The sequence below is a fragment of the Stegodyphus dumicola genome, chromosome 10 (assembly GCF_044657685.1).
Source record: "Stegodyphus dumicola isolate Sdum_Otavi_A_Nest chromosome 10, ASM4465768v1".
In the NCBI taxonomy this organism is placed as follows: Eukaryota; Metazoa; Arthropoda; class Arachnida; order Araneae; family Eresidae; genus Stegodyphus; species Stegodyphus dumicola.
The window spans coordinates 124,341,133-124,366,160 of record NC_140777.1 but is presented as its reverse complement, the minus strand read 5'-3'; the positions used below and the strand labels follow the sequence as shown (position 1 = coordinate 124,366,160).

General features: G+C 35.2%; 1 protein-coding gene across 1 annotated transcript in view; it reads left to right on the top strand.

The window, feature by feature from the left end:
- Window positions 1-25,028, top strand: part of LOC118188337 (immunomodulatory peroxidase-like) — a 101,717-nt gene that overhangs the window by 51,573 nt on the left and 25,116 nt on the right. Inside the window, exons 4-9 of the mRNA XM_085825509.1 lie at window positions 7,368-7,594; window positions 9,890-10,063; window positions 14,473-14,637; window positions 15,786-15,890; window positions 20,547-20,660; window positions 24,167-24,302. Of these exons, the coding sequence (XP_085681635.1) occupies window positions 7,368-7,594; window positions 9,890-10,063; window positions 14,473-14,637; window positions 15,786-15,890; window positions 20,547-20,660; window positions 24,167-24,302 (921 nt within the window). The remainder of the gene's footprint in view (window positions 1-7,367; window positions 7,595-9,889; window positions 10,064-14,472; window positions 14,638-15,785; window positions 15,891-20,546; window positions 20,661-24,166; window positions 24,303-25,028) is intronic.

The following is a 25,028-nucleotide window of genomic DNA, read 5'->3' as shown; positions in this document are numbered from 1 at the left end:
GTAAGAATGTGTGTATTTGTGTGTGTGTATTTAATTACGGCAAAGCGCACTAGGGCTATCTGCCTAAGGGGAGGGATGCCTTTCGTGGAGGACTTTCTAAGGGAAACTGGCTCGTATACACGTTACACATGGGGAAAACCACGAAAACACCCATGCAGCCAGCCCGTTCGCGGGATTCGAACCTCGGACCGAACTACCAGTGTTCAGCGACTTTACCGCTCGGCCGCTGGTGGGCCCTTGCAGTAAGAATGAAAAATTAACTAAAGGTTGCAAAGTAACATAAAGTTTTACTTATCTTTGTGATATTCGGACATTCTTTTTTCTGCCCAGTCCTGGAAGGTAGCGAAGACTAGCGTTTGGTTTATCTTCCTTCTTGTGCGGGTTCGCCCTTCAGTTCCTCCCTCTATGAGCTTCCCTTTCCTTCCAGTTCGGTCAGCCTTGAAGACCTTGTTTTTAGCCTCTGCCTGTGGTCTTGGCCGTTTGATGGCAGCTGGTCTTGGCGGAACCGAGACACTTCTCTCTCGTTCCTGCTTGGATCTCGTTGCTGGCTGTTCAAATTTTCCTTGTTTCTTTGCCTCCACGGCTGGTGTTCCTTCAGCAATTCGTCGACATTTGCTGCGTAGACTCCTGTCCGATGGTTAGATCTTCCGTTTGGGAGCCGGGTTATAGTTGCCGTTATTTTTACTGGCTCTCTTTGCATTCGTCGTACTTCTCCCTTCTTCATTCTGGGGGTGGTCGTGCGCTCTCTTTTCTGGTCGGTGGAACGGCTTCTTTTTCTTGTTACCTTCAATTTTCCAACGGGGAAACTTTCTTTTCAATTGCTCCTGCCTCTTAATGGCTTGCCCTTGTGATTGTCGTTGTTCCACCTCTGGAGCTTGTGCCTGCAGTGCCTGCCGTGCCGGATCCTGCAAAAGATCTTTAAATATTTGCATTTTATTACGGTCATAGTATGGTTTTATCTGGTCAATGTTTGCGGAGCATGTTTCACCATTCCTGGCTTTTAACACCACTACAGCCTGAGTTATTTTTTCTATGACATATGGTCCTTCAAATCGTGGAAAAAATTTGGCGGTTTTATCTTCTGGTGCTGAAGAAAGTGAATGCTTAATTTTTAATACTTCATCTCCTACTTTATAAGTTACTCCCCGTCGTTTCATATCGTAATAAAGTTTTTGTTTTCTCTGTGCTACTTCAGTGTTCTTTTTTGCTTCTTTAATTAATTTTTCTATGTCACCCATTTTAAATTCTGGGGCTCTTTGTCGAACATAAAATAATTTATCTAACGGCGTTATAATCTTTCTGCCTAAAAATAACTCAGCAGGCGTTTTGCCCGTTGTATCATGTTTTGCGGTCCTAAGGGCGAAAGCTAATTCATTGACATAGTTATCCCAGCTTTTATGAAAATTGTTAACATAACTACGGATAATTTTCACTATATTTCTATTGACCCGTTCCGCTATATTTGATTGCGGCCGATACGGGACCATTTTTAAATGACATATGCCCAGTTTTTGGCACGTCTTCAAATATATTACTTACAAATTGAGGAACATTATCCGATATAACTTTTAGGGGCGCCCCGTATTTTAAAATATATTTATTTAAAATAGAATCTGTAACTAATTTCGCGGAGGCTCGTTTTAAGGGAACAATTTCGGTCCACTTACTAAAATGATCAACCATAACAAGGAGATACCGACTTTTATTTAACTGACTTTTTGGAAAGGGCCCAATAAATCGATGCCAATTATTTCATTTGGAAATTCGGATTTAATGCTATTTAGAAACCCGGCCGGGCGGAAATCAATATAATTAACTGCTTGACATGTTGGGCAGGACTCGACATACGCCCTTGTTAACTTTCGCAGTTCAGGAAAATAGACTGCTTCGCGTACGCGTTGGATAGTTTTTCGAATACCAGCATGAGAAGCTAAAGGGCAGTCGTGTAACTCCTGCAGGATATTTAATCTAAGACTAGCTGGGATAACAGGTCGAAATTCGTTGTTGGAATTTGTAGTTTTTGTATAAAATAATAGACCATCTATTAGTTCGTAATGGGCCGCCCTATTTCTTATCGCCACAATATCTTGGTGTCTAAAATTTTCAGGATCCTTTAAATACTCATAAATGTTTCTAAATTCAGGATCCTTACCCAGTTCGGTTATTACAGTTTCTCGGGAATTTATTGTACATGCTGAGAGCATTGCCACCTTTACAGTATTACCTTCTTTATCTATTTTTATTCTGGATAGGGTATCTGCTACGATATTTTCCTTTCCGGGGGTGTGCTTGATTACCAGATTATACTCTTGTAACTTGAGTGCCCATCTTATTAACCTTGGGGATAAGTTTTTCCATGATTACAATCTAGTTACCGCCGCATGATCAGAATACACTGTTATTGGCGCCCTTCCAAAATAGACTCGTAACTTTTGCACTGCTAACAGAACTGCAAGTGCCTGTCTCTCGGTCGCGAAATAATTTTTTTGTGTTTGATTTAAAGTTCGACTAAAAAATGCCACGGGCTGCTGATTTTGCGAACGTACCGCTTCTACCGCATAATCCGAAGCATCCGCTGAAATTTCTAAATTCTCATCCTTTTCAGGAAATTTCAAAACAGGGGCTTGCGTTAATGCTTGCTTTAATTTTTCGAAAGCACTATTGGCTTCGGCCGTCCACGAGAATCTTGCCTTTTTCCTTTTTAATTTTAACAATGGTTCAGCAATAGCTGCAAAATCTTTTATAAAGGACCTATAATATGAACAAAGTCCTAGAAAAGAAGAGAGCTTCTTCGCCGTGTTTGGAGTCGGATACTTTTGTACAGCGATTATTTTTGATTCGTCTGTCTCGATTCCTTTCTGAGATATTTTGTAACCTAAATATTTTAATTCAGGGGCTGCAAATTTGCACTTTTCGACATTAACTTTTAGACCGGCCTCATTTAATAATGAAAACACCTGTCTTAAATCCTGTACATGTTGGTCCAGATTATCACTAGTAATAATGATATCGTGTAAATAGATAAATGTGGACTTTCCAAAAACAGGCCTTAGCACAATGTCCATACATCGCTGAAATGTTGCCCGTGCCCCTGAAAGGCCAAACGGCATACGCAGGAATGCATAAGTGCCAGACTTGGTTATAAAAGCAGTCTTAGGCACATCTTCCGGTCTAACCCCTATTGGAAAATAACCAGTCGTTAAGTTTAAAGTCGTCATGTATTTGGTAGAAGTTATGTTCCTTAGAATTTCTTCAATAATAGTTAACGGATATACCGGATATTTAGTCATGGAGTTTAATTTACGATAGTCAATCGCAAAACGCCACCTTTTTGGATGTGTTACTGGATAGTCATTGTTTTTGTTACATAAAACAACCGGGCTAGCATAACTACTTGAGATGGGCGTTATGATCTTTTTACGTAACATATCTGTAATGTGCCACTCTATAATTTTTTCTTTATTCTTATCATATCGGTATGGTTTGTGGCGAACTGGCAGTGAATCTCCGGTGTCGATACTATGGTTAGTAACTTGAGTAAATCCTGGAATATCACTAAATAACGAAGCAAATTCACTTACCACTTGTCGAATTTTTTGTTGTGCTTCCTTAGGCAGGTGGTCAAGGTTTAACATTGGTGGTTCTGTTTTTTCTGCTCGAACTGGTTTCATTGTCAGCTTAAGGGACGCTTCGTTAAAATCCAGCGTTGCTTCTGCCTCTGAAAGAAAATCTATCCCTAAGATGATATGTGCTTGCAAATTCTTTACTATAAAAAACATAATCTTTACTTGTTCGTCCTTGATAGGAACGTATAGCGGTAATTTACCTATGCACTGCCATCTTTCTCCCTGCGCAGCTAACACTGTCGTATTATCCGAATTATATATGCGGTATTTCCGAAAATACTTCTTAAAAAAATCTTCTGCGACACAGGAACACTGCGCGCCTGTATCCAGGAGTGCGGTGGCTGGGATGTTATTCACCAACACTTCAATCTTTGGAAGAGTCAAATTTTTCACCATCACTGTATTTAACTTGAAGGAAAAGGGGTTTTCTTGGCCTTCGGATTTCCGCACCCTCCCGTCAGCAGAAATCCGTTTTAGTTTAAATTATTTTTCATTTCCGTGCTTTCCTTCTTTTTCCACTGGCCTTGAGACTTTTTTCCTGGATTGCTATTGAACTGTCGACGTTCGCCGGCTGTTTTTGAATGCTCGGGTTTTCTTGCCCACTGATTCGCTTTGCTTCCGTAGCCGTGTTCTTGACTTTGCTGTGGTCTTGGCGCACCAAATTGGTTTCGTTGTTCATACTGGCGTCTTCTTTCAATGTCCGCCGTTCTTCTACTTTCAAACTGGATTGCTAGTTCAAATAACTTTTCCAGTGTAGTCGGATTCCTTAATTCAATAAAGTCTTGTACTTGGGGAAGTAACCTCGGCAAAATCACATGAATTATCTCAGTATCTGGACGGTTTCCATACAAGAGTTTGAAGACGTGAATTTTTCTTAAAATAAAGGTGGAAAGATTTTCAATTCGTTGCTGATATATGCTGAAAAGTTCCGTTTCTAATTTTGCACGATCTCTTACGACAGGGAAGGCTTTTACTAAGGCAGTCTTGAAATTTTCGTAAGTATAGGTGGGACTTCCCGCTTGACCCAAGAGGCTTCTGCCGATACATTTGAACCAATTAAGCGCTTGGCCCCTCAAAGCGCTGGTAGCTAAGGTGACTTTCTGGAACTCATGCACAGGATACAGCATGAAGTGGTCCTCCAATTTTTCCAAAAAACTGGTTACCGGTGAGTTTCCATTAAATGTTGCTTCTGGTTTCATCGATGCGCGCATGGTCTGGACGATGTAACCAAATCCTTCCAGGGCGGCAGCTGGCATTTCTGGATTCTGAGCCGCTTCTGCAGGCAGCACAGGTTCTTCTTGAAACTCGGCCATGATTATTCTTCTTCGTCGGGCGCCACTATCAGGTTCAGTGTTCCTCCTTACTTGCTTTGGAAACATTAAATGACCTGAATAGGAACAGGGAGCTTACTAAAGCTATGTTCAATAAATGTGGGAAGTAGACAAGATACACAGGAAGGGTATACGAAACCCTTTATTTTTTTCTTTTTACAATGATTTACAGACTTCGGAATACAGAGACCAACCACTTGTGGTCTGAACGTAAGAATATAAAAATATTAACTAAATTCTAACTAAACTAACTTTGGATTAATAAACAATTGTCTACTTGAAGATTGGCCGTATATTAACAGAAAAGCCGTATGTAGTACAGAGAACTGTTAACACTACGATACGTTTAAAATTATCAAGAGGATTAAACCTCTGGCCTTGAAGGCAACCAGCAACCGAGTAAAACTGCTATGGCAAGCGGCCTGCTCCTAATCACTCCTTCCTCTCTCTTGCTTGGCAAAAAGCCACAACTTAAGTACTTGGCGTTCGCAAGACAAATTTGCATAGATAAGTTAAAGCTTTTAATTCTGGCCGGAAGTAGAAAATAAGAAGTGATAGTAAAGATTTAAAATAAAATAAACGTTAGTAAAACTTAAGATCCTTACAATTTCCTCAAAATATTACCTATTATTATTAATGATCATCGTGAAATCTACAGAAAGCTGCAAACAAATAGTATGCAGCACGTATTGCATGTGGATAATGTTAATCTGGTCAAGGTCGTTCTAGGAGGCTTGCCCTGCGACTACGACCTGATGAAATTAAAGAAGAACTGATTTCAGAGGAATTCAATGCTATCTAAGTGAATCAGACGTACAGATTTAAGATTTGAAAAGCAATGCCTCTGTTTCAGGTACTTTATTGCAAATATTATTAGCATACAACTCCTTTGTTGTCCCACTATGCACAAAGCAATGCGTTTAAGGACAACTCTTCTCTCGAGGTCACTACAGAGGGTTCTTACGGCTTCTCATTTACAGTAATAGGCAAAGAATCGGCGTCCGCCGAAAACATCGCGGAGAAAACAACGCAAGGAGAAAACGTCGTGGTACAAAACATCGTGGGAGAAAACATCGCAGTTCTAAAATATCGTGGTCGAAAATAAAGTTGTTCAAAAACTTCGCAGTTTAAATACATCGTCGTAAAAAATAAAGTACCTACAAATCATCGCAGGACGATAACATCGCGCACATGCGTTTTCAGGTTTTGAAAGATGCAAATACATGTTCGTATAAAGATCATAGAGCTCAAGAAGTAAAGAGGGATTCTTTTACTTTTATATTTCATATATTTGAAGGAACTAATAAATTTTTGCTGAAAAAATAAGAAGGAAACTTAAGCATTTAAAAACTTAAAATGAGTAGAAAATTAATGCAACTTAATAAGTTTAATAGAATTTTAAATTTATATAGTTAATTAACAAATATCATTAATAAATTAAGCTTTCTTTATAAAGGTTATTATAAAGGTTAACTGACAATTTTTCATGAAATGTACAGTCTAAAAATGCTTAGAAAAAGGAAGATAAATAACTGTATAAGGTTACCTCTATAAAAATTGCTTAGTTAATGATCAAATTACTTTCTTTCACATTTGTTTTGATATTTTTTAATGAAAATTAAATGTTGTTTTGTTTTCGTTTAAAGTGTCGTTAACATTTTCATGTATAGCATGCAATCAATTTTTTGGATGTCGATTTGTTAGTTATGATGAAATTCAGTTACATAATATGTCACTATGCGATTTGAAAGACCCATGTATGCGATGTTATCGTCATGCGATGATTTGTACGTACTTTATTTTTGACCATGATATTTTTGACGACTATGTTTTTAAACAGCGAAGTTTTTGAACCGCTTTATTTTTGACCACGATACAACGATGTTTTAGAACTGCGATGTTTTCTCCCGCGATGTTTTTACCATGACGTTTTCTCCTTTCGTTGTTTTCTCCAAAACTTTTTCGTCCGCGATGTTTTTTCCGCGTTGTTTTCAGCTGTAACCCAAAGAATCACATGCCGAGACTCGAACAAACAATATTCTGCTCTATTAAAATATAGTGGATCCACACATCGTAGCATCTTACATAGATAATACTCTTCAAATGATCTTATACTGTTCTTTTTGGATTAGTTAGTCTGTCTGGTTATTCCTAATCTGCATAACGTGGATTTAGCAATAACTCCTTCTAACAAGCTTTTGTTCACAGAAAGCAACTTCCGAAAAAGGCAATTTGACTCTTAATTCAAAGACAGCTAAATAATTTCCCCTGCTTTAAGAAACAATTCAGAGACTACTAAATTAAGTTTTTTTTTGTTATGCATTCAAATATTTAAACTAGTAAGAACTGCCGTTGTACAATACATAGAAATTTCCATGAATATATATTTTTTATATGCTTTGGGTTTTAGATTCAATTTGACACCGGAGCAGATCATGTTTGGTCTTGCCGAAACAGACTTGAGAACTATGCTGCAAGGAAACGAAGTGCAAACTTGCGAATCCCAATTCAATTTTACCTGCAGACGAAATGACAGATACAGGACATACGACGGATCGTGTAACAATCTCAGACACCCATCATGGGGTATGGCTGCGTCTTGTTTTGAACGACTCGTCGATCCAGACTACTCAGATGGTGAGTCTTTACTAATATGAAATTCGTCTTTTATTTATAACTATGTAAGCAAGTTAAAATCTGCAAATTTTAAGTTGCAATACTAGTGTAGAAATTAAGCTACGTACATTTCTGTCCTCATAAATTTAAATTTAAGGAACCCATAAAAATAGAATTTTTGTTTGTTGTGTGTGAGAAATCCATTCTGCCCTCAGGAAAAATGAAACGTTGCGTACATTTTATATGGAAAATGAGAGAGAAAATATTTTATTGCACACTTTTTTAATGAACAATTTGAATGCAAGTTTCATAAGAATACCAGTTTGTTTATTAACTACCACTTTTATGAAAATACACAAATAAGTTCACTGGGATGTACCCTTCTTTTTATTTGCACAATTAGAGATATGAGCAAAAATTTCTTTTACTTGGCGTTCAAAACGAGATATCGATGGAATACGGTAATAAAGTTCCAGGAAATATTCCAGCTAGATAAACTTCCTGCAACATTTGCTACTGGTTGGTAACAGTTTAAAAACACATCAGAAGGGAAAACAAATTCTGCAACTCTCTGTCAAATGAACATTTCCAGGAAACTTACGTAGCTAGATCAATAATATTTTTGATGTAGAATCATACTTCCGATTGGTAGAACTAGTCGCAATATTGTGTCAAAGGCAATATTTCAAGTTTCAGAATAAAATTTTAGCTGGCTGTTTACCAGAACCTCCTGAAAACCTCCAATGAAACTGTCATACCTCCTGAAACTGATTCAGGGAAAAACATTTCTAGAAAAAGCTTCTTGTCGAATTTTGTATTCCATGGGATGTACTTGTTGAGAACACGGTGTTAATACGTTTTGAGGTAGCGAATGAGGGTGAGAGAGCGAAAAATAAAAACTGTCGATCATTACACCTACATCGAAAGAAGATTCCAAATGAATATCCGGAAAAGGTACGAAATATTTGTAATGTTTCTAAAGTTAAATAGTTGGTAACAAGAGAAAATACGCCGACGAAGAAATCAATTGCAGAATCTTTAAATACATATGTAACAATAATAAATAAACGAAGATTTACAACTAGAAAAGGAAAAATCATAATGTTCAGTAGCTTTTACCGAGGCATATGGTTCAACAGAGAACAATTTGTAAAACCATGTACAAAAACCATTTAGTGGAGATAAATGAAAATAAGTTGTGCTTCTTGATGAAGCACGGAGTTACCTAAATGATTGCAACAAAAACTGATCCATTTATTACTCGAAACGAAGAGAAAAAAATATAGAAACCTTTTCAATCAATGCGTAGAAAGTTTCTATAAGGGGTTTTGATTGTCGGAGGGTTCTCTTTAGTGGGAAAAATAAATTAAAAAGTAAAAAGATTTGAAAAAAAAAATGCTAAAATTAATTCAACTTACTATCAAGAGAAAGTTTGACGTCCAATATTTACAAAAAAAAAAAAAAAAAAAAAAAAAACTTTATTTCTATGAATTTTAAAGACAGAAACTTCAAAAAGAGAAAACAACAAGTCATAGTTTGAAAAATATGACGATAGTCCTAAAAATGAAGACTGACACACCTTTTCAAAGTATTCCAGCGAAATCTACGTTTCACCTATGGACTATTTGGCTTTTTGAAAAGAGCTCTCTTTCTGAACGCTAACCAACCACGATTGATGGACTGGAATTTCCACTATTGGAAAGTTTTAGAAAGAGGAATGGAAATCATTACCCTGGAAATTTTGCAAAAGGTCCTTCTATCATGGAAATCACGATGCAAACATACTCGGACATTTAAAAAAGTACTCTTTGCATTTTAAACGTTAATGAAAAGGTTCCGAAATCGTTCTAAAAATTTGTAAGAGCTCGCTCATGTTGTTTGACATTTCTGCTGGAATTAAATTTTCTTCAAAAAGATAAGTACCGGATCCGGTCACTGGTGGGATGTGGCTGAATTTGAGCCCTGATTACAAATTACTAAAAATAAATAACTAAATAAAATAAGCAACGTAAGCAGAAGTCTTCACAGTGGCATTGACAAGAGAAATACTGAGCTTTCTATCAGAGAAGAAAAAATTTGTGGCAGCTCCTTTTGTAATTTTTTTTGTGGGGGAGTCATAAGATATTTCAAAAAATGTATAACCGTAGTCTTAAGAAAACGGTACATGCTTACAGAAATAACTAAGCAAGGAGCTTATTTGAATCTTTCCATTTTAATGGTTCCGATAAAACCTTCTTCAGGACCAAGTCTTAAATTTTAACATCTGATCTTTTTGATTTATTTTCATTTACAGTTTTTATTCTCTTTTCTTTATAGGTACAGCTGCAAAACGACAAGCACGATCAGGACGCCCTTTGCCTTCTCCCAGGACACTCTCTTTAGAACTTCATGCCCATTTGGACAATCCAACCGATTACGTAACACACATGTTCATGGCATGGGGACAGTTTCTGGATCATGACATATCCTTGTCTCCTTTGAGTAGAGGGCGTAAGTTCATTAGCCAGAGTTTGTCTACTCTTATTGCGAAATATACAATGGAAAGATTTAAAACGTAGTTTCAATATCCTATGATTGAGTATACAGAAATAGGACTGAGAAAACCTTTCAGTTTTTAACATAATTCATATCACGCTAAGTGCAGATGTAGCCCTTCAGTAGAGGCTGGGTTGTCCAGATAGAACTTTTGGCCGGTCAAATAGCCGCTTTAAATGCCTTTATCTTATTACTTGCACTGATTTCTTCTATATTCTATTCTCTTATACTACCTAAGCTAACTTCTTTTTATCAAGCGCCTTAATAAGCACACATAAACCTGCTATAGGTATATTAGTAATGCTTTTACATAAGATTGGATTAGCCATTAAGCAATATAAGCACATACATAGGGCATCAAGGAAAGGATACACTATAAAACAATTCCCAGGTATTCAGGAAAGGGGACACCAAAAAATTTCCCATTCTTGGTTTTGCCATGGAATGCATGGGGCAACTAATCCAAAACCGAGGGCGATAAGCGATAAGCGACGGAGGACGTGGGCACTGTTCCTTTACCATTTGGGTTAATCAGTACAGCACCACGTCCCCCTTTATCTTACATTTCATATTACATTATATATTACGATACATGATTTACACATTGCATTATATACTACATATCAAATCAATACCTTATCCTAACATTACATTAACTTCACATCAACACATTACATTAAAATTCTTTTCTAATAAACCCTATATTGGTACATTATAAAAGGGTTATTTTGTACAGGATTCGCATTAGACACAGGATACGCATTATATTATCATTATACACTGGGTACACATTACATTATATACGGGGAAATTAATGATACATAGGAACATTATACGCAGTAGGGGGTTATAAACACGATACGGGTTAGATTATTCACAGGAAATTATTTATACACAGGTATTGCATTATACAGGATAAATTATTCACATAATATTCTTCTCGATACACTGCCTACATCGTTATGCATAAAACCGAGGGCGAGGAGGAATAAAGAAAAAACTGGTTAAGCTTATGCGGGGGCACCAGAATCTTTGAAGTGCTTAGGGTCTCTGTAGATTATAATCCGGCTCTGCAATCCCCTCGCTATAAAATTACTGTTTTACTCTTCTTCTCTTAAAAGTTAATTTTACCCACCTAATATAAACCTTGCTTCAAGACTCTGCTGATCAAGCACTTTATCCAAAAACGACACCCGCTCTCATCTGTTTGGCAACCGCTGTAGTAATCGGAATTAAACCGAATCGGAGATAAAACAGCGGACGTACGTGGGAGTAGGAAGTGCTACTCGTTGGAAGAATGAGCATCACGGCCGTCATCTTGAAGGTGAACATTTAGAATTTGCTCCAAGTTAAGTGAGAAGAGTATATGATACAATAAGTTGTTAGAAATTTCTCAAAAACACATTGCTATAATTAGTATGTAACATCTACGTGTGAAATAACTTAATATTATCACCTAATGATTATGTATAAAAGTTAGTACATAAACACTTTGCGATTTATTGCTCCTGCTTTGTGCATTATTCTCAACGCAATATGTAACCAAATGTAAAATTTAAACAGAAATTTATTAGCGACTACTGGTTGGTTTTACGAAAATTAAAGCAAAGACAACTGTAATTAAGCCGAAAGGTTTTTTTTTGGGGGGGGGGGAACTTACGGAATTTGATTTTTTGGGGGGACAGCATAAACTAGTATTAAGCTCGTAACGAACGTTAAGCGAATTATTATGGTGCATGGAATGAACTGCAGAGCCTTAAAAATATTTAAACAAATTTTTTTATTTACATATTAGAATATAAACGCACTTTTGCGTTCACAGGATCAACCACTACTTGGGGCCACGCAAAGTAACAATCAAATTCAGTATTTAAAACTTCACATAGTAGTAGAGGACTACAAAATTTAATTTAGTTTGTAAGGTATTTCTCCCACCTTTTTTGCATGCCTTCGTGGTGTGGTGGTCTGCATGCTGGGCGCGTATTCCAGGGGTCCGTGGTTAGATTCTCGGCGAAGGCGTTGCATATTTTTCAACTTGCCTGCTTCCAAAAAATACCTAATGTCTCTACAAGTTGTCTCAAAAATTTTCACCGGCGTACCAACTTAAATTACGGCAGCTATAGTGTAAAGCTGAAGTGGCAAAAAGAAAAGAAGAAATTATAGTAAGGGCTGAATTAATAAATAACTGGTTAATTTAAATAATTATTCATACAAACTTGCAAAGCAAGTAACTTTTGCCTTCATAGTAAGATTCTGATGTTTACAGTAATAGCCTAAATGTCAAGTCTTTCAGTTCGCATCAACTCCTTTTGTGAGCGAGTATCATGACGAGCGAAGAAGAAACAGGATAGAATTTAACTTAAAACTAACTGTTGGTAAAACTTAAGAAATAATTGTCATAAGTGCTTTAATGTTTTTAATAGTTAAGAGGTAATGACTAAGAAGTTGAGATGCATGAATAGTTCATAGCTTGTTATTTCTTTATTCCAAATATGACAGCATGACATTCATAATCGAGGAAAAAAATGGTATGGTTGTTATTAGTAGTGGAAAATGCTTGCATGATATAGTGATGAATTAAACAGCCTTCTCTCATACACGCTTTCAGTACTGCTGATACGCAAATAAGTTATTTGGTATCTGTAAAGTTCAGTTGAACGGTTGTCATACACAAATAAATGATATCTGTATAATCTCAGCTTAAGCGAAATGTGCGTAACGATGATTGTGGTAGACAGTTTCGGTTTGCAGCACGGATTAAGCAGGAAATCTTTGTGAATTTCATGTTTCATGGAGAAATTTGTTAAAACTTGCTGTAAAACAACGAGTATAGCTTGTCATCAAGTTTTCATGCCATACCGTGCAATGATAAATTACTCTCGTCATGCAATTAAACTTATTGTTGAATATGATAATAACAGAGGAGTTACTATATTCCTCGAAACGAAACTTTAGAGATACGTAATTAAATAAAAATGATGTAGATCAACGAAAGCTATGCACAATTTCTCTTATTTCTCTCGCTGAACTGCATCATCTTGATGTAATTTCTTTCCCGAAACTTCGATTCGAAGAATATGGTTTCTCCTATTATTATCATATTCAACAGTAACTTCAGTCACTCAGTCACATAACGCCTGCAGCTCGTCTTGTTCGGTATTCCATGAAACCGACCACCTATTCTCGCCATGTGACTAAAGTTGTCAGGACTACTATTCCTTCTAATAGCCTTGGGAAACATTACTGGAGTCCTGAGTAGGAATAGGGAGCTTACTCAAACTATGTTCGTGTGTGCGTAGAAGATACAACACAAATAAGAAGGGTTCACAGCGTACAGCCGCTCCCACTCTTCGGGGTACAGAGACCAGTACTTTTGGTCTAAAACGTAGAAAATAAGAAATGATCTAACTTTACTAAATAAGAACTAAAATACTTTACAGAGACTATTAACTCGATGATTGGCCTTTTGACACTACGTATATAGTGAGCGAAATGCAAAATACTTTCAATACATCTTAGTTTATCAGCAGGAACTAAGTTCTGGCTTTAAAGGCAGACATGAACAGAAAAGCACGCGCTTGGTAAGGCAGCAAGAAGTCTCTCTCTTCTCTTGGCTAAAAGCCACTTCTTAAATACCTAGACAGTTTGCACCCTGATTAGTATAAACAATTCCTACTCGCGCTTATTCTGGCCTGAAATGGAAAATAAGAGAGGATAGCAAAGTTTTAAAAATAAAATAAACGTTAGTAAAACTTAAAATCCTTACAAAGTTACCGTTGATTATGATAATAATAGGGGGTTACCATATTCCTTGAAACGAAACTCTCGAGGTGAAGTTTTCTATAAAAGTTAAACGGTTATTTGATACAAAATAGTTCATTATCAAATCGTACCGGAAAGGATTAAGTGGCTTTTCCTTTTCTATTTAAATTCACCCTAATTTGTATACGTGTGAGGCAGACGGAATAAATAAAAGTCGCGAGAAAGACATAACAATAGCATACTAATTAAAATAAATCTTACACGGTAACTTTCTGAAAACATAAATTTAGTAATTACGAAGGAAACGAAATTAATAACGAAGTCAGCTTCTCAAGGTTTTATATCTTATATGTTCTTAGAAATGAATATTTTACTTATTGGGTGGGATCAGAATTTGAAACAAAATTCTCGTAGTACGAATTGTTGAAATTATATATGATTTAACAAAGATTAATATCAGGACCATAATTTTACAAAGATTTTTAGATTAAATGAGATAAAAGCCAGTCATTATAAAAGAGAATTTTAAAGCCAACATTCACCATGATTTTCTTTTTTACTAGATGCATAATAAAAATTAAATATTTTTTTATTATTTGTAGCGGATAATGAACTCCTCGAATGTTGTCCAGTAAACGAAGGAGATAGTGAAAACCTTCCTCAGTGCGATCCTATCATCATCCCAGCAGATGATCCTTTCTATAGTTCTTTTCAAGTAGATTGTCTCAACAATGTCCGTTCTGCAATGTGTTCAACATGTTCTTTAGGTAGGAATATTTACAATTAGTAGAAATAAAAAGATTCAAATATTTAAAGAGAGCTGTGAATGTGATAAAAGAAGTATTATTTTTATTAATAGCAATTGTATCATACAAAATCATTCTATGCATTCTTGGAAGTGTTATATAAATTGTTGGTAGAAGTTTTAAGGCACATGTTATAAATGTAATGAAGAGACTGTCGGTTGAAAGTTGATATTTAACCTTTTGATAGTCATAAAGGAGCTCAGCTCGCAGTCCAGTTATGTACCACTATGGACGCAAAGGAACTAGCTGGAAGCGGGTTCGCGTTACAAATCGACAGCTGATTAATAATAGGCGTATTTGGAAAGAAAGAATTGCTTGATCTCGCAACCGACAAAGGGTTAAAATTCTTGACTGAGTAATACATTACAAGAAAGAATATTAAATATATTTGACGTTGTTCAAAAATTTGTTAATTTGGGGAGAAAGTTCGTAAACAGTTTTTTTAAAGAAAATAAGTTCTTCATTGAGACACGCACTCTTTAAATTTCCTTTGGCGCATATGGCCGTTTCATATGCGCCAAAGTTGTTCTCAATTAGGTAACGTTAGGGAAGTTTTTCTGAATTGGTAAGTATCTTTCCGCAGAGAGATGAAAATCCTCTCGATAGAGAAAACAGAAAATGCTCTTGATAGAGAAAACAGAAAATGCTCTTGGAAGAACTGAAAAATCACAACAGAGGAGATTCTTTCTTTCTCTGTAACTGACACTAACTCTGGAGCTGCGTTCATTGTTTTGTTTGGGATTTCCTGGACTTGTCAAAAAGACTTCCTGAATTCTCATTTGTCGAAATTTTCAGAGCGTCTCTCGGTTGGCGAGAGCACTCTGATTTTTAGAATATAGAATGTTGACAGACCTTCGAAAATTTCCATGAGCATTTCCAGGCTACGACTTAGAACATGATCCGGGGGTCTACATCTACAGTGGTGGTAATCAAAAAGCAGTCTTTTCAACACTGCGTAGATGCAAGGGAAGAATGTAGATTTCGCAGCAACAATAAACAAAAGTAAACGTTATATCTTAAGTATATGTAAAACTGATTAGATAAATTAAAACGTTATGTTAATTATATTTCTTTAACAGTCGTTTTCAAGAGTAATTCTCTATTTACAGGTCCTCGTCAACAGATTAATCAATTGTCCGCTTACATTGACGCATCTCATATCTATGCATTAAGTCAGAACGAATCACGTGCTTTGAGGAATTTAGACGGCACAGGTGAGACAACTTTTTTTATATTAAAGTTTTTAAAAAGTGTGGAAATGAATTTGCCATTGCTATTTAAAAAACACGAGAAATTGCAAAATATTGCAGTAACCTGTGTTTCGTTACGTCCGAGATATGTAGTTTTTGTTTTACGAAAATCGAAATCTTACAGAATTAAAAGTCAAAAATGAAATTTTACATTTATTCGTGAAACTAATTAGCTAAATAAGAAAAAAATGAAAAAGTATATAAATAATTATTTTTTAAACTTAAATATGATTAAATTAACTGCTTTCTATCCATAACTGATGTGTTATAGGTAATAAAATATCTTTTAGAATTTCTGCTATTAACCGCATTACGAAGACTTTGAATATACAATACAATACTTGTATATTCTTACGAATGTTTTGTGACAAAATATTAATACTTTAAGACTCTTTGTGACACCAACATGAGTGGTGTAAAAGGTGTTACTTGGCCACTGCAAAAGGTTGATTATGAATTACCGTAGTATCCATCAATGAGCTCGTCTTTTGGAATGTCTTTAAATGGCATTTTAGAGAAGCTTTCGAATAATAAGTTTGGCTCCAAAGCTGATGTAGAAGTGCTCGCGGCTTCATATGGATAAAAGAATTTGAAAATATGAATATGGATTTATTTGTTATGTTAGATAGCATGCGTAGCGTAAATTTACGTAAACTCTTCTCTGCTATTATCGTTAACATCATTTTGTATTCATGATTAGTTTCACCTTTTCCGTTTGTCAAATTACATTCTCTATCACTTGGGCCTCTAGTGTAGCTAGAACGGGGGCCAGAGTGAGTTGTCCGCCCGAGAAGGTGCGCAATTTTCGTGTAAATGGTCAAGAAACATAAAGAATAATGAAATTCTGAATTGCATACTGAATCAAATTTAAGAAAACATTTAAAAAGTATTTCATGAGTTCTATTTCCAATATTGATGGGAAAAACGAACCAGCACGTGGAGGAGCGGTTTTTTTGAATTTTTGCAATTTATTCCAAAATACAGTCTCTAGAACAAAGTCCCAAATATTGTAATACTATTAAAATTTTTCCTCATAATTGCTTAAGGGCTGCTGGTTGTGAGATGAGTTTTCTAGTTATAAATAACTTTTTTAGAGAGTATATTAGAACTATGCACGTTTATTTTGCACTTGACAAGTATGTAAGAGCTATAAGTTTTTATTTTACACTCAAGAAGTCTTTCTATACTGTCTACATTACAGCGACTAGAGCAGTCAAGTACATCTGTACCATGATTTAGAAAATAATAATAATAATATAAATTTAAAATGTTGGAAATAAAAGTTTTCTTCAAAAATAAACATAGAGTTTTAATTATTTCCCTGTATGTCATTTTGACATTTATTAGCTATTTGTCTGCATATCAAAAGAGGCGGCAAATTTAAGGACAGCCGAATTTCGGGCCATGAAAGCTCTACCACGGTTCGCGTGGAATACTTTGACAAATTTCTTGCTATAATAGAGAGCATAGCTGTCTGACTAACATTAGTAGTGGCTTTCGCTGCATCATCGTAATGCACATCTTTTTCTATTTTCTCTTTGAACTCTGCAACAGATCCAAAGAATTCAAGTTTGCCTTATTAAATACAAAACGAGGGGAACTTGATATGGGATTTGTTCCTTGGAGAGCGAGAGGCACAATATTGGGAAAGCGATCACTATTGTAAAGATCATTACCAATTGTAAAAGTACAAAAGCGCAAGAGTGATATTGAGCAGATGAGAAAATTAAGCGCTTGGAAAACTAATATTCTGATATTTAAACTTATATGGCAACAGCCTGGAGATTCATTGTTAAAGAGAATGAACTGGAGGCAGAGTCAAGCGGAATGAGGAGACAAAGACCTCCACTATCACTCTCATCTGTAAGATTGGTCTCTACTCGTGATGGAAAAACTCCGAATCTTAGTTTATTGCTTTAGTTTCAGTAGAGTTACCTGCACTGCCAAGCGCTCAGGGTGATGTGCATTACGTCAATGATATCTTTGATGTTAATGAGATTTTGGTGGAAACCGCAACATTCTATGAAATGAGAGTGGCCATTATGTATGTAAATTGTTTATTCTTCCTGTACTTTTATTTTTCGTGGAAGTAGATGATACTTCGGGATATCTAGCTTCGGTTCCATTTCAATTCAGAATCTATATTTTCAGAGCTAAAACTACCAAACGAGCTCGCACTTTGACTCCTTGAAGATATGGCAATTTGCGGTTTTTAGATTTATAGATTCTGCCTCGATGTTTCTTATTATTTTTTTTATTTGGTGCGTTTTCTGCCGTTTTTTTTCACTGCTTTTAACTGTAAATTTTGATTTGCCTGATTTTTTAGTGTACTTAAAGTAGTTTAGACGCCTGTGGATTTTAGTGATTTTACTAACTCTGCATAAGGCACATTTTTACACGGCTGTATTTCTGATACTAATCGCCTTGCTTCGGCATACGGGAACATTTTTTGTTCTTTTATAGTTTAAACTTCTTTTTTCAAATTTCGATTTTGGGTATATTCGCAAGAATTATATTTTTGATCTCCTTTGGATTTGATACATAGTATCTCTGCAATGCAATTCTTACTGTCCTGGCCTTCCGCAGGGCATCTTCGAGTGGCCGAAGGACTGACACTGAAAGCATCGTAAGGAACTCGGGATATAAGGTCTCCAGGGCAGGGTCTCCATCCAGACTTAATACCTTTCACAAGATCAGGCGAATGAAAGACCAAAATTACGTATTGATCAAGGTTTCGTATTGATCAGTTTACCTCCTTTGCGCATTTTGATCCGCCTAGCAGCAAAAACATTCTGGTCCGATAACTCAGAGACAATTTTCTCTTTTGATACGGCGAGAAAGTCGATCTCTGAGGTAACACAATAACAAAAATTGATTGTTTTATGCGCTGACACATTGCCATCGACTTGCCCTAATTTCGTTAATCCAAGGAGTGTAATGTATTCTCTGGAGAGATGGTTTACTTTAAAAGGTCACCAGAGCGCACCTATTTCATACGGTTTGAGTCTCCAATGCAGGCTTAAATGTATTTATTAATCCAAAATGGGGATCATATGCCCAAGCCACCTACCCCAAAATCTAGTGACCAACTGATTGACATTAGTAGAGACGACCAAGTTTTCCCCAATTCAGTCTGAAGCAGAGATCAAAGTAGTGTGTTGGGTACAGTAACTCGCCCCTCAACTATCAGGACACTTCTTTCTAACCTTCTTGGTCACAATGCACGACAGATACATAGGTGATTGTCTCTACATGAGAAACTAGAAAAATCCATAAGGGAGGAATAAATGGAAAAAGAACAAACAGATAAGAAGAAATGAAAAGGAAAACCGAAAAGATCACTAGCCCTCAGGATTGAATCTCCATCTCACCAAGATGGTGATCCTTTGAAAAGCTAGGTTATCTCGGGATTGCCACACCCGTACTCAGAAAGAGTATGCTTCTGAGGGTAACGTATTTACAAAAACAAATGGTGATGAACGGATGATTCTGTGATGCTTACATGTCATCATAATATTAAAAGAAATAGCTGGATGCAATATCACAAGCAGTAGTTAACAAATGGTTATTTTTCGGGGGCCAATTAGACTCTGAAAATTTACCGAGTGATAGATCTTGAAAATACGTACATGCTTTTTTCTTTCAGATGGATTCTTTATATAAAAAATTATCGAAATAGTTTTTGTCATTATAAAACGCCACATATGATTGGGTTTGACAGAACCCTTTTGATGCTTGCGTATTTATACAGGAGGTAATTCGTAGTATTTTCTTGCATTCTAAGGCACTTCCACATTGGGCCAGGTGATAGGTTTTCCCGTAGTAAACCTCGGAAAAATAGGCATCAGATAGAGAAAAATAGATCGAAGAATATTTTCCTCTAAAAACCTAACATGGACTGTAGAACAGTAATGCTGCCCGAATAGGCTGGAAAGGTGGGAAAGTCATTTGGTTAAACACAGAAACAATGTATAAAAATATGAAATTACTTGGTGTGATGCGAGAAAAGTAATAAAGTTAAATAAAGAAGGTTTAAAGGTTGTTATCACTTGGGTTCTCAGTGGGGTCACGTGGGCTCAATTGTCTAGTCAAGTGAGGTATAAATATTGAATCTGAATGACTATGTTAATAAGAAGTTCAGTGGAAAATAACAAGTACTTGCAGCACAAAAGTTAAATGGTGATGTGCAATACAAATAAAATATTATATGTAATGACAAGGGAAAAATCAGAAAATGCAGGTGTAATTTAATTATGACTTTCAGTAAAGTTTTAATAGTTACGTGCTTACGTAGCCACTCAGCAGATCAGAGAACAAAAATAAATTTCACGATACGAAAAATACATGTACAGTAGGAAATGAAAAAGCTCTTGAAGAATGAGCTCTCAATCACTATAGATGATGAAAAATTATGACAACTAAAATAAAATTTACAGTAGTAGATTACAACTTGTATTATAATCTAGTGGTACCGCACAGAAATATTTCAGTACGATCACGTGGGATCATTATTCACTCGGGAGAGAAGTATGAACAGAGTCCAAGCATTATGACGTATATTTTAGTCTTTTTCTTCACATAAACTAGTAAGAAATAAGTTGATTAAATGTTTTATTGCAGGAACTATGAGATTTGTAACTGTTAGAGAGGCTGGAGAATTACCTCCTCCAAGTTCCATTCCAAATGAGGATCAGTGCAGTTTTCAAGAAGAGAACTTAGATTGTTTTGAAACAGGTAAATTTAAAAGAAGTTAAAAGAAATATATACTTCACGAAATTTATTTTGTAGTTTTATAAAGCATACTTGTTTTATTTAAATTTCAACAGTTCTTCAGGCAACTGTATAATAATTCTTCAGTTTTAACAAGTTAACATCGCCCTTTTCATATGCTGTTTTTTCCCTGTGTTCCAACAGTTTTTATTAACAAATTGAGATTTTTTTTTTGTCTTTGACTGAATTTTCAGGCATACACTAGTGGCATTTATTTACAGTGGAAGGAACTGAGGTAAAATTTCTGCAGGAATACAGTATTTTACTACAGAATTATTAAAAGGAGCAATTGCTTCGAATCTATTCTTAAAGCGATCACCACGAAATTTCCTTCACAACTAAAGAAACAAAAACAACAACAACAACAAAAAAAACTTTTATTAATTAAGTACATTGTTTGGTTTCCGGGATAAAACCCAACCAAAAAGTAAAATATACGTGTTATATTGTGAACACTACAATACGTTTAATTTATCAAGAGGATTAAAACCTCTGGCCTGGAAGGCAAATAGCAACTGCGTAACTTCTAAGGTAAGCGGCCTGCGTTGACTTACTGTTTCCTCTCTCTCTTGCTTGGCAAAAAGCCACAACTTAAGTACTTGGCGTTCGCCAGACAAACTTTGAATAAAATCCTTCACGCTTATAATTCTGGCCGGAAGTAGAAAATAAGAATTGATAGTAAAGATTTAAAATAAAATAAACGTTAGTAAAACTTAAGATCCTTACAATATATGTATGTATATAAATATGTGTTCAAATGTATGTAAATATGTACGTATGCAATTAATAATTCTTTGCAATTACATGTCATCATTCTTTTTCTTTCATAAAAAATTGCCAAACTTCGATAATATCTATAAATATCCAACAAATTGGAAAAGTTACAATGTACCGTTTCTGACATCAAAAATGCTGTGCCAGTGACATGTATTTTGCTATCTATCTATGAATCTATCTCACCTTCGTTAATCATCATTTAATATATTATTCACCTTAAGGTCTTTAAATTATAAGTATATTTTAAACCGCATAACGTGCTTTTTTATACATCTGTATTCGAAGGATGAATTAAAAGGCATTTAAAACTTTTCCTAATTTTCATGAGTCTTAATATTCAAATAGCTAAACAAATCCTTAGTTACTTAATAAAGTTCCTAAATTAATACATTTTTACTTTCCTCTAACCTATATATGTAAGTAAGGGAAGTATTATTTTCGATCCAAAAACTCAATAGTGGGTTTTCAGTAGATGAGCACGAATCAAGTTTCCACAACACGTTTTTACTATTTTTTAAAAGATTTCTGTGTGTTTATCTGTGTGGGACGATTCTTTCGTCTACGATAACTGGTATGTCAAACTTCCAAAAATTTCTGTTTTTAGGATTTAAGCTTTCTACATTCATATAAAGAGCTAATTAGATTTATGATGAAATTAGACAACAGAAAGCGGTACTTTATTTGAACCCCGCTACAGTTTTAGATGAAAACTTATATTAATATACAATTCAAAACATTTAAGTATTAGTATTTTAGATTTTTATATCAATGGGAACAATGATTTTAGCCAAAATCTTATAAACTGGAAGTCATGCTTCACTTGGATCTTTCTACAGATTTTCGTGAAACTAAATATTATGATATAATCCAAAATTTCCGAAATTTGGTATTTAAATCTCATATATGATTGACATGGTAGATTCTGATTATATATGATAAACCGGAAGTAGTACTTGGCTCTCTTAGCAGATATTCGAGTTTCATGGGAAAAAAAGGAATCATTATAACAAGAGTCTGGCAGACAAATTGGTGACATTGTACTGTTCGGTGACTAGTTCCGCTACATTCAAACTGCACATTCAAAAAATATAACCTTCGTTTCAAGTGTGGTTTTAAGTTTCAAAAATGCCAGTCAGGGAAGATTTTATCTTGGGGCAAAATTGTATTTATACAATATTTGAGATTTTTAAATTATGCTAACTAAGTATTATGGTTTTGATATTTACTTTATAAGGTATTTCTCCCTTCTTCTTGGCATGCCGTGGTGTGGTTGTCTGCACACAGGGCGCGTATTCCAGAGATCCGCGGTTCGATTCCCGGCGAAGGCGCTGCTAATTTTTCAATCTCTCTTGCTTCCAAAAAATCGTAATGTCTCTACAACTTTAATTTCTTTCTGTATTTTTCTTCTGAATGAAAATTAGCTTGTGATATATTTAAACTGAGAGTAAGAGATCTTAGAGAGAGAGAGAGAGAGTTTCTGGCATACGCCTAGCATTATTTGAATTCTGACAGCTCTAGCTAAATGTAATTAACTTGCCTTTGAATTCTATCGCGGCCGACACTTTAAGGTTATACGCCGGTAAATTATTTGAGCCAGCATAGCTGAGTTATTTAACTTTGCAGTCTTGGACTACCGATTAGCGCTTAAATTTATTTGACGTTTTTATTTAATTTACTTTAGCATACGTAGTGGTTATCTGTAGAGCACAAACCGTGCCTTTTATGTTAAAAGTTCAGTTTAATATAAAGGTTGTTTAAGCCTCTGCAAGTCTTTACTATTCTATAGCGATAACTCACTACCTATCTAGTAAGGTTGCAAGACTTAATCAGACCAACTATAACTTCATGAATTTTGTTTTATAAAATATAATTTTTAATAAAAAAGGGGGTAAACATTTAAACTCTGCCAGCCAGTTGGTAAAAATTTAAAAAAGAAACAGTTTTTACACGTGGCCAATTTTATATAATAAAGTATAATCCAAAATTTTGGATTACAGACTTTTTTATTTATTAGAACAACTAGTTAGATTTTGTTTCCAAACCATCAACCAGAAGAGGTACTTCATGTAAAGTTCGTTGCATTTAAAACATGGAATTACCGGCAGGTAATGTGCTGGCCACATCACATTTTTTCATATAATTTTTTTAACAATTTGCAGTGTTATCCAATGATGAATTTCTTAATATTTACTTCCACCTTTCCCGAAGGCATTCCTCCCCTTAGGCAGATAGCCCTCGAGGCTTTGCCGTAATCACACACACACACTTCCACCTCCCCCCGGTGCAAGACCGAATTTATACGATCATGAGATTTTGTTTTGTCCCTTGATATATATTAAATTATAATATTAAATATTTTGCTTTCTTACTTTTTTAATAATGTAAATATCATCTTAATGAACGAAATTTTAGGAAAACAGAGATTAAAATAAGTAATTATAAAATTTAACTAATAAAAGCTGTATAAATACAGGTCTTGATGAGCAGATACAAATGGCGCTGCTACTCAAAGCGCTAGACAGATAGCGAAAGCCCTTGTGTGTTATAGCACATTTGAATAACCTAAGGTCTTAATATTTATATTTTAATTTAATTTAAGATGTTATCTAAAATATCATGCGATCTTAGTTTTAATAAATACTCTTTTTTATTTACATACTCTTGGCTGTAAATTAATGTCTTTTATCATTTAGGTGACCAGAGAGCCAATCAGCATCCTGCACTCACGTCACTCCACATTTTGTTTTTAAGAGAACACAATAGAATTGCCAGACGACTGAGGGAAATCAACAGGAGCTGGGATGATGAAAGACTTTATCAGGAAGCAAGGTAAGATTAATGAAAGGGCCAATAATAACGTTTACAAAAGCTTTAAATTAATATTTTATACCTGCCATATTAAAATTACTTAATGATAATAAGATTTTTAACTAAGAGCAGTAAAAATAGTGACATTATCAATCAATTTAAAGAAACTTCCTTAAAGGGCTTTCTCAACCGGATGCCTTCTGGGATAGAGGCGAGCACTAAAGTTGGTTCCAAAAAGAAAAAATCATTATTGTGATCAATTTTTTTTTATTTTAGAAGTGAAATCCTAGCCAGCTATAAAATAGCCAGCTATTTAATGCATCAGGCTAATCGGTGGATTAATAATAGCAAACACTCAATTACGTCCGATAGTTAAAGATGAAACTCCATTTTTTTATCCCAATGACTTTCGAACAATAAAACTTTATCAAGACAAAAAGACAATTCATACTTCGAAAAGTATTACTGCATTCCTTGAGAAAAAAATAAGATTTATATAAGTATTGTATATACATCTTTTCAACGTATTCCTGCCAAGTAATCCGTTGACATTTACGTATGGACGATTATTCCGTTAGTCGTTTGAGAAGAGCTCTCTCTAAACGCAACCCCATCCAACTGATAGAGTGTAATGGAAGAGGAATAGAAATCAGTGCCCTTCGAAATTTTGCGAAAAGCTCTTCTGTAATGGAAATCACTAGGCAGACTAGAAGAAAGGCTATCATAACAAAGATTTAAAAAAATGCT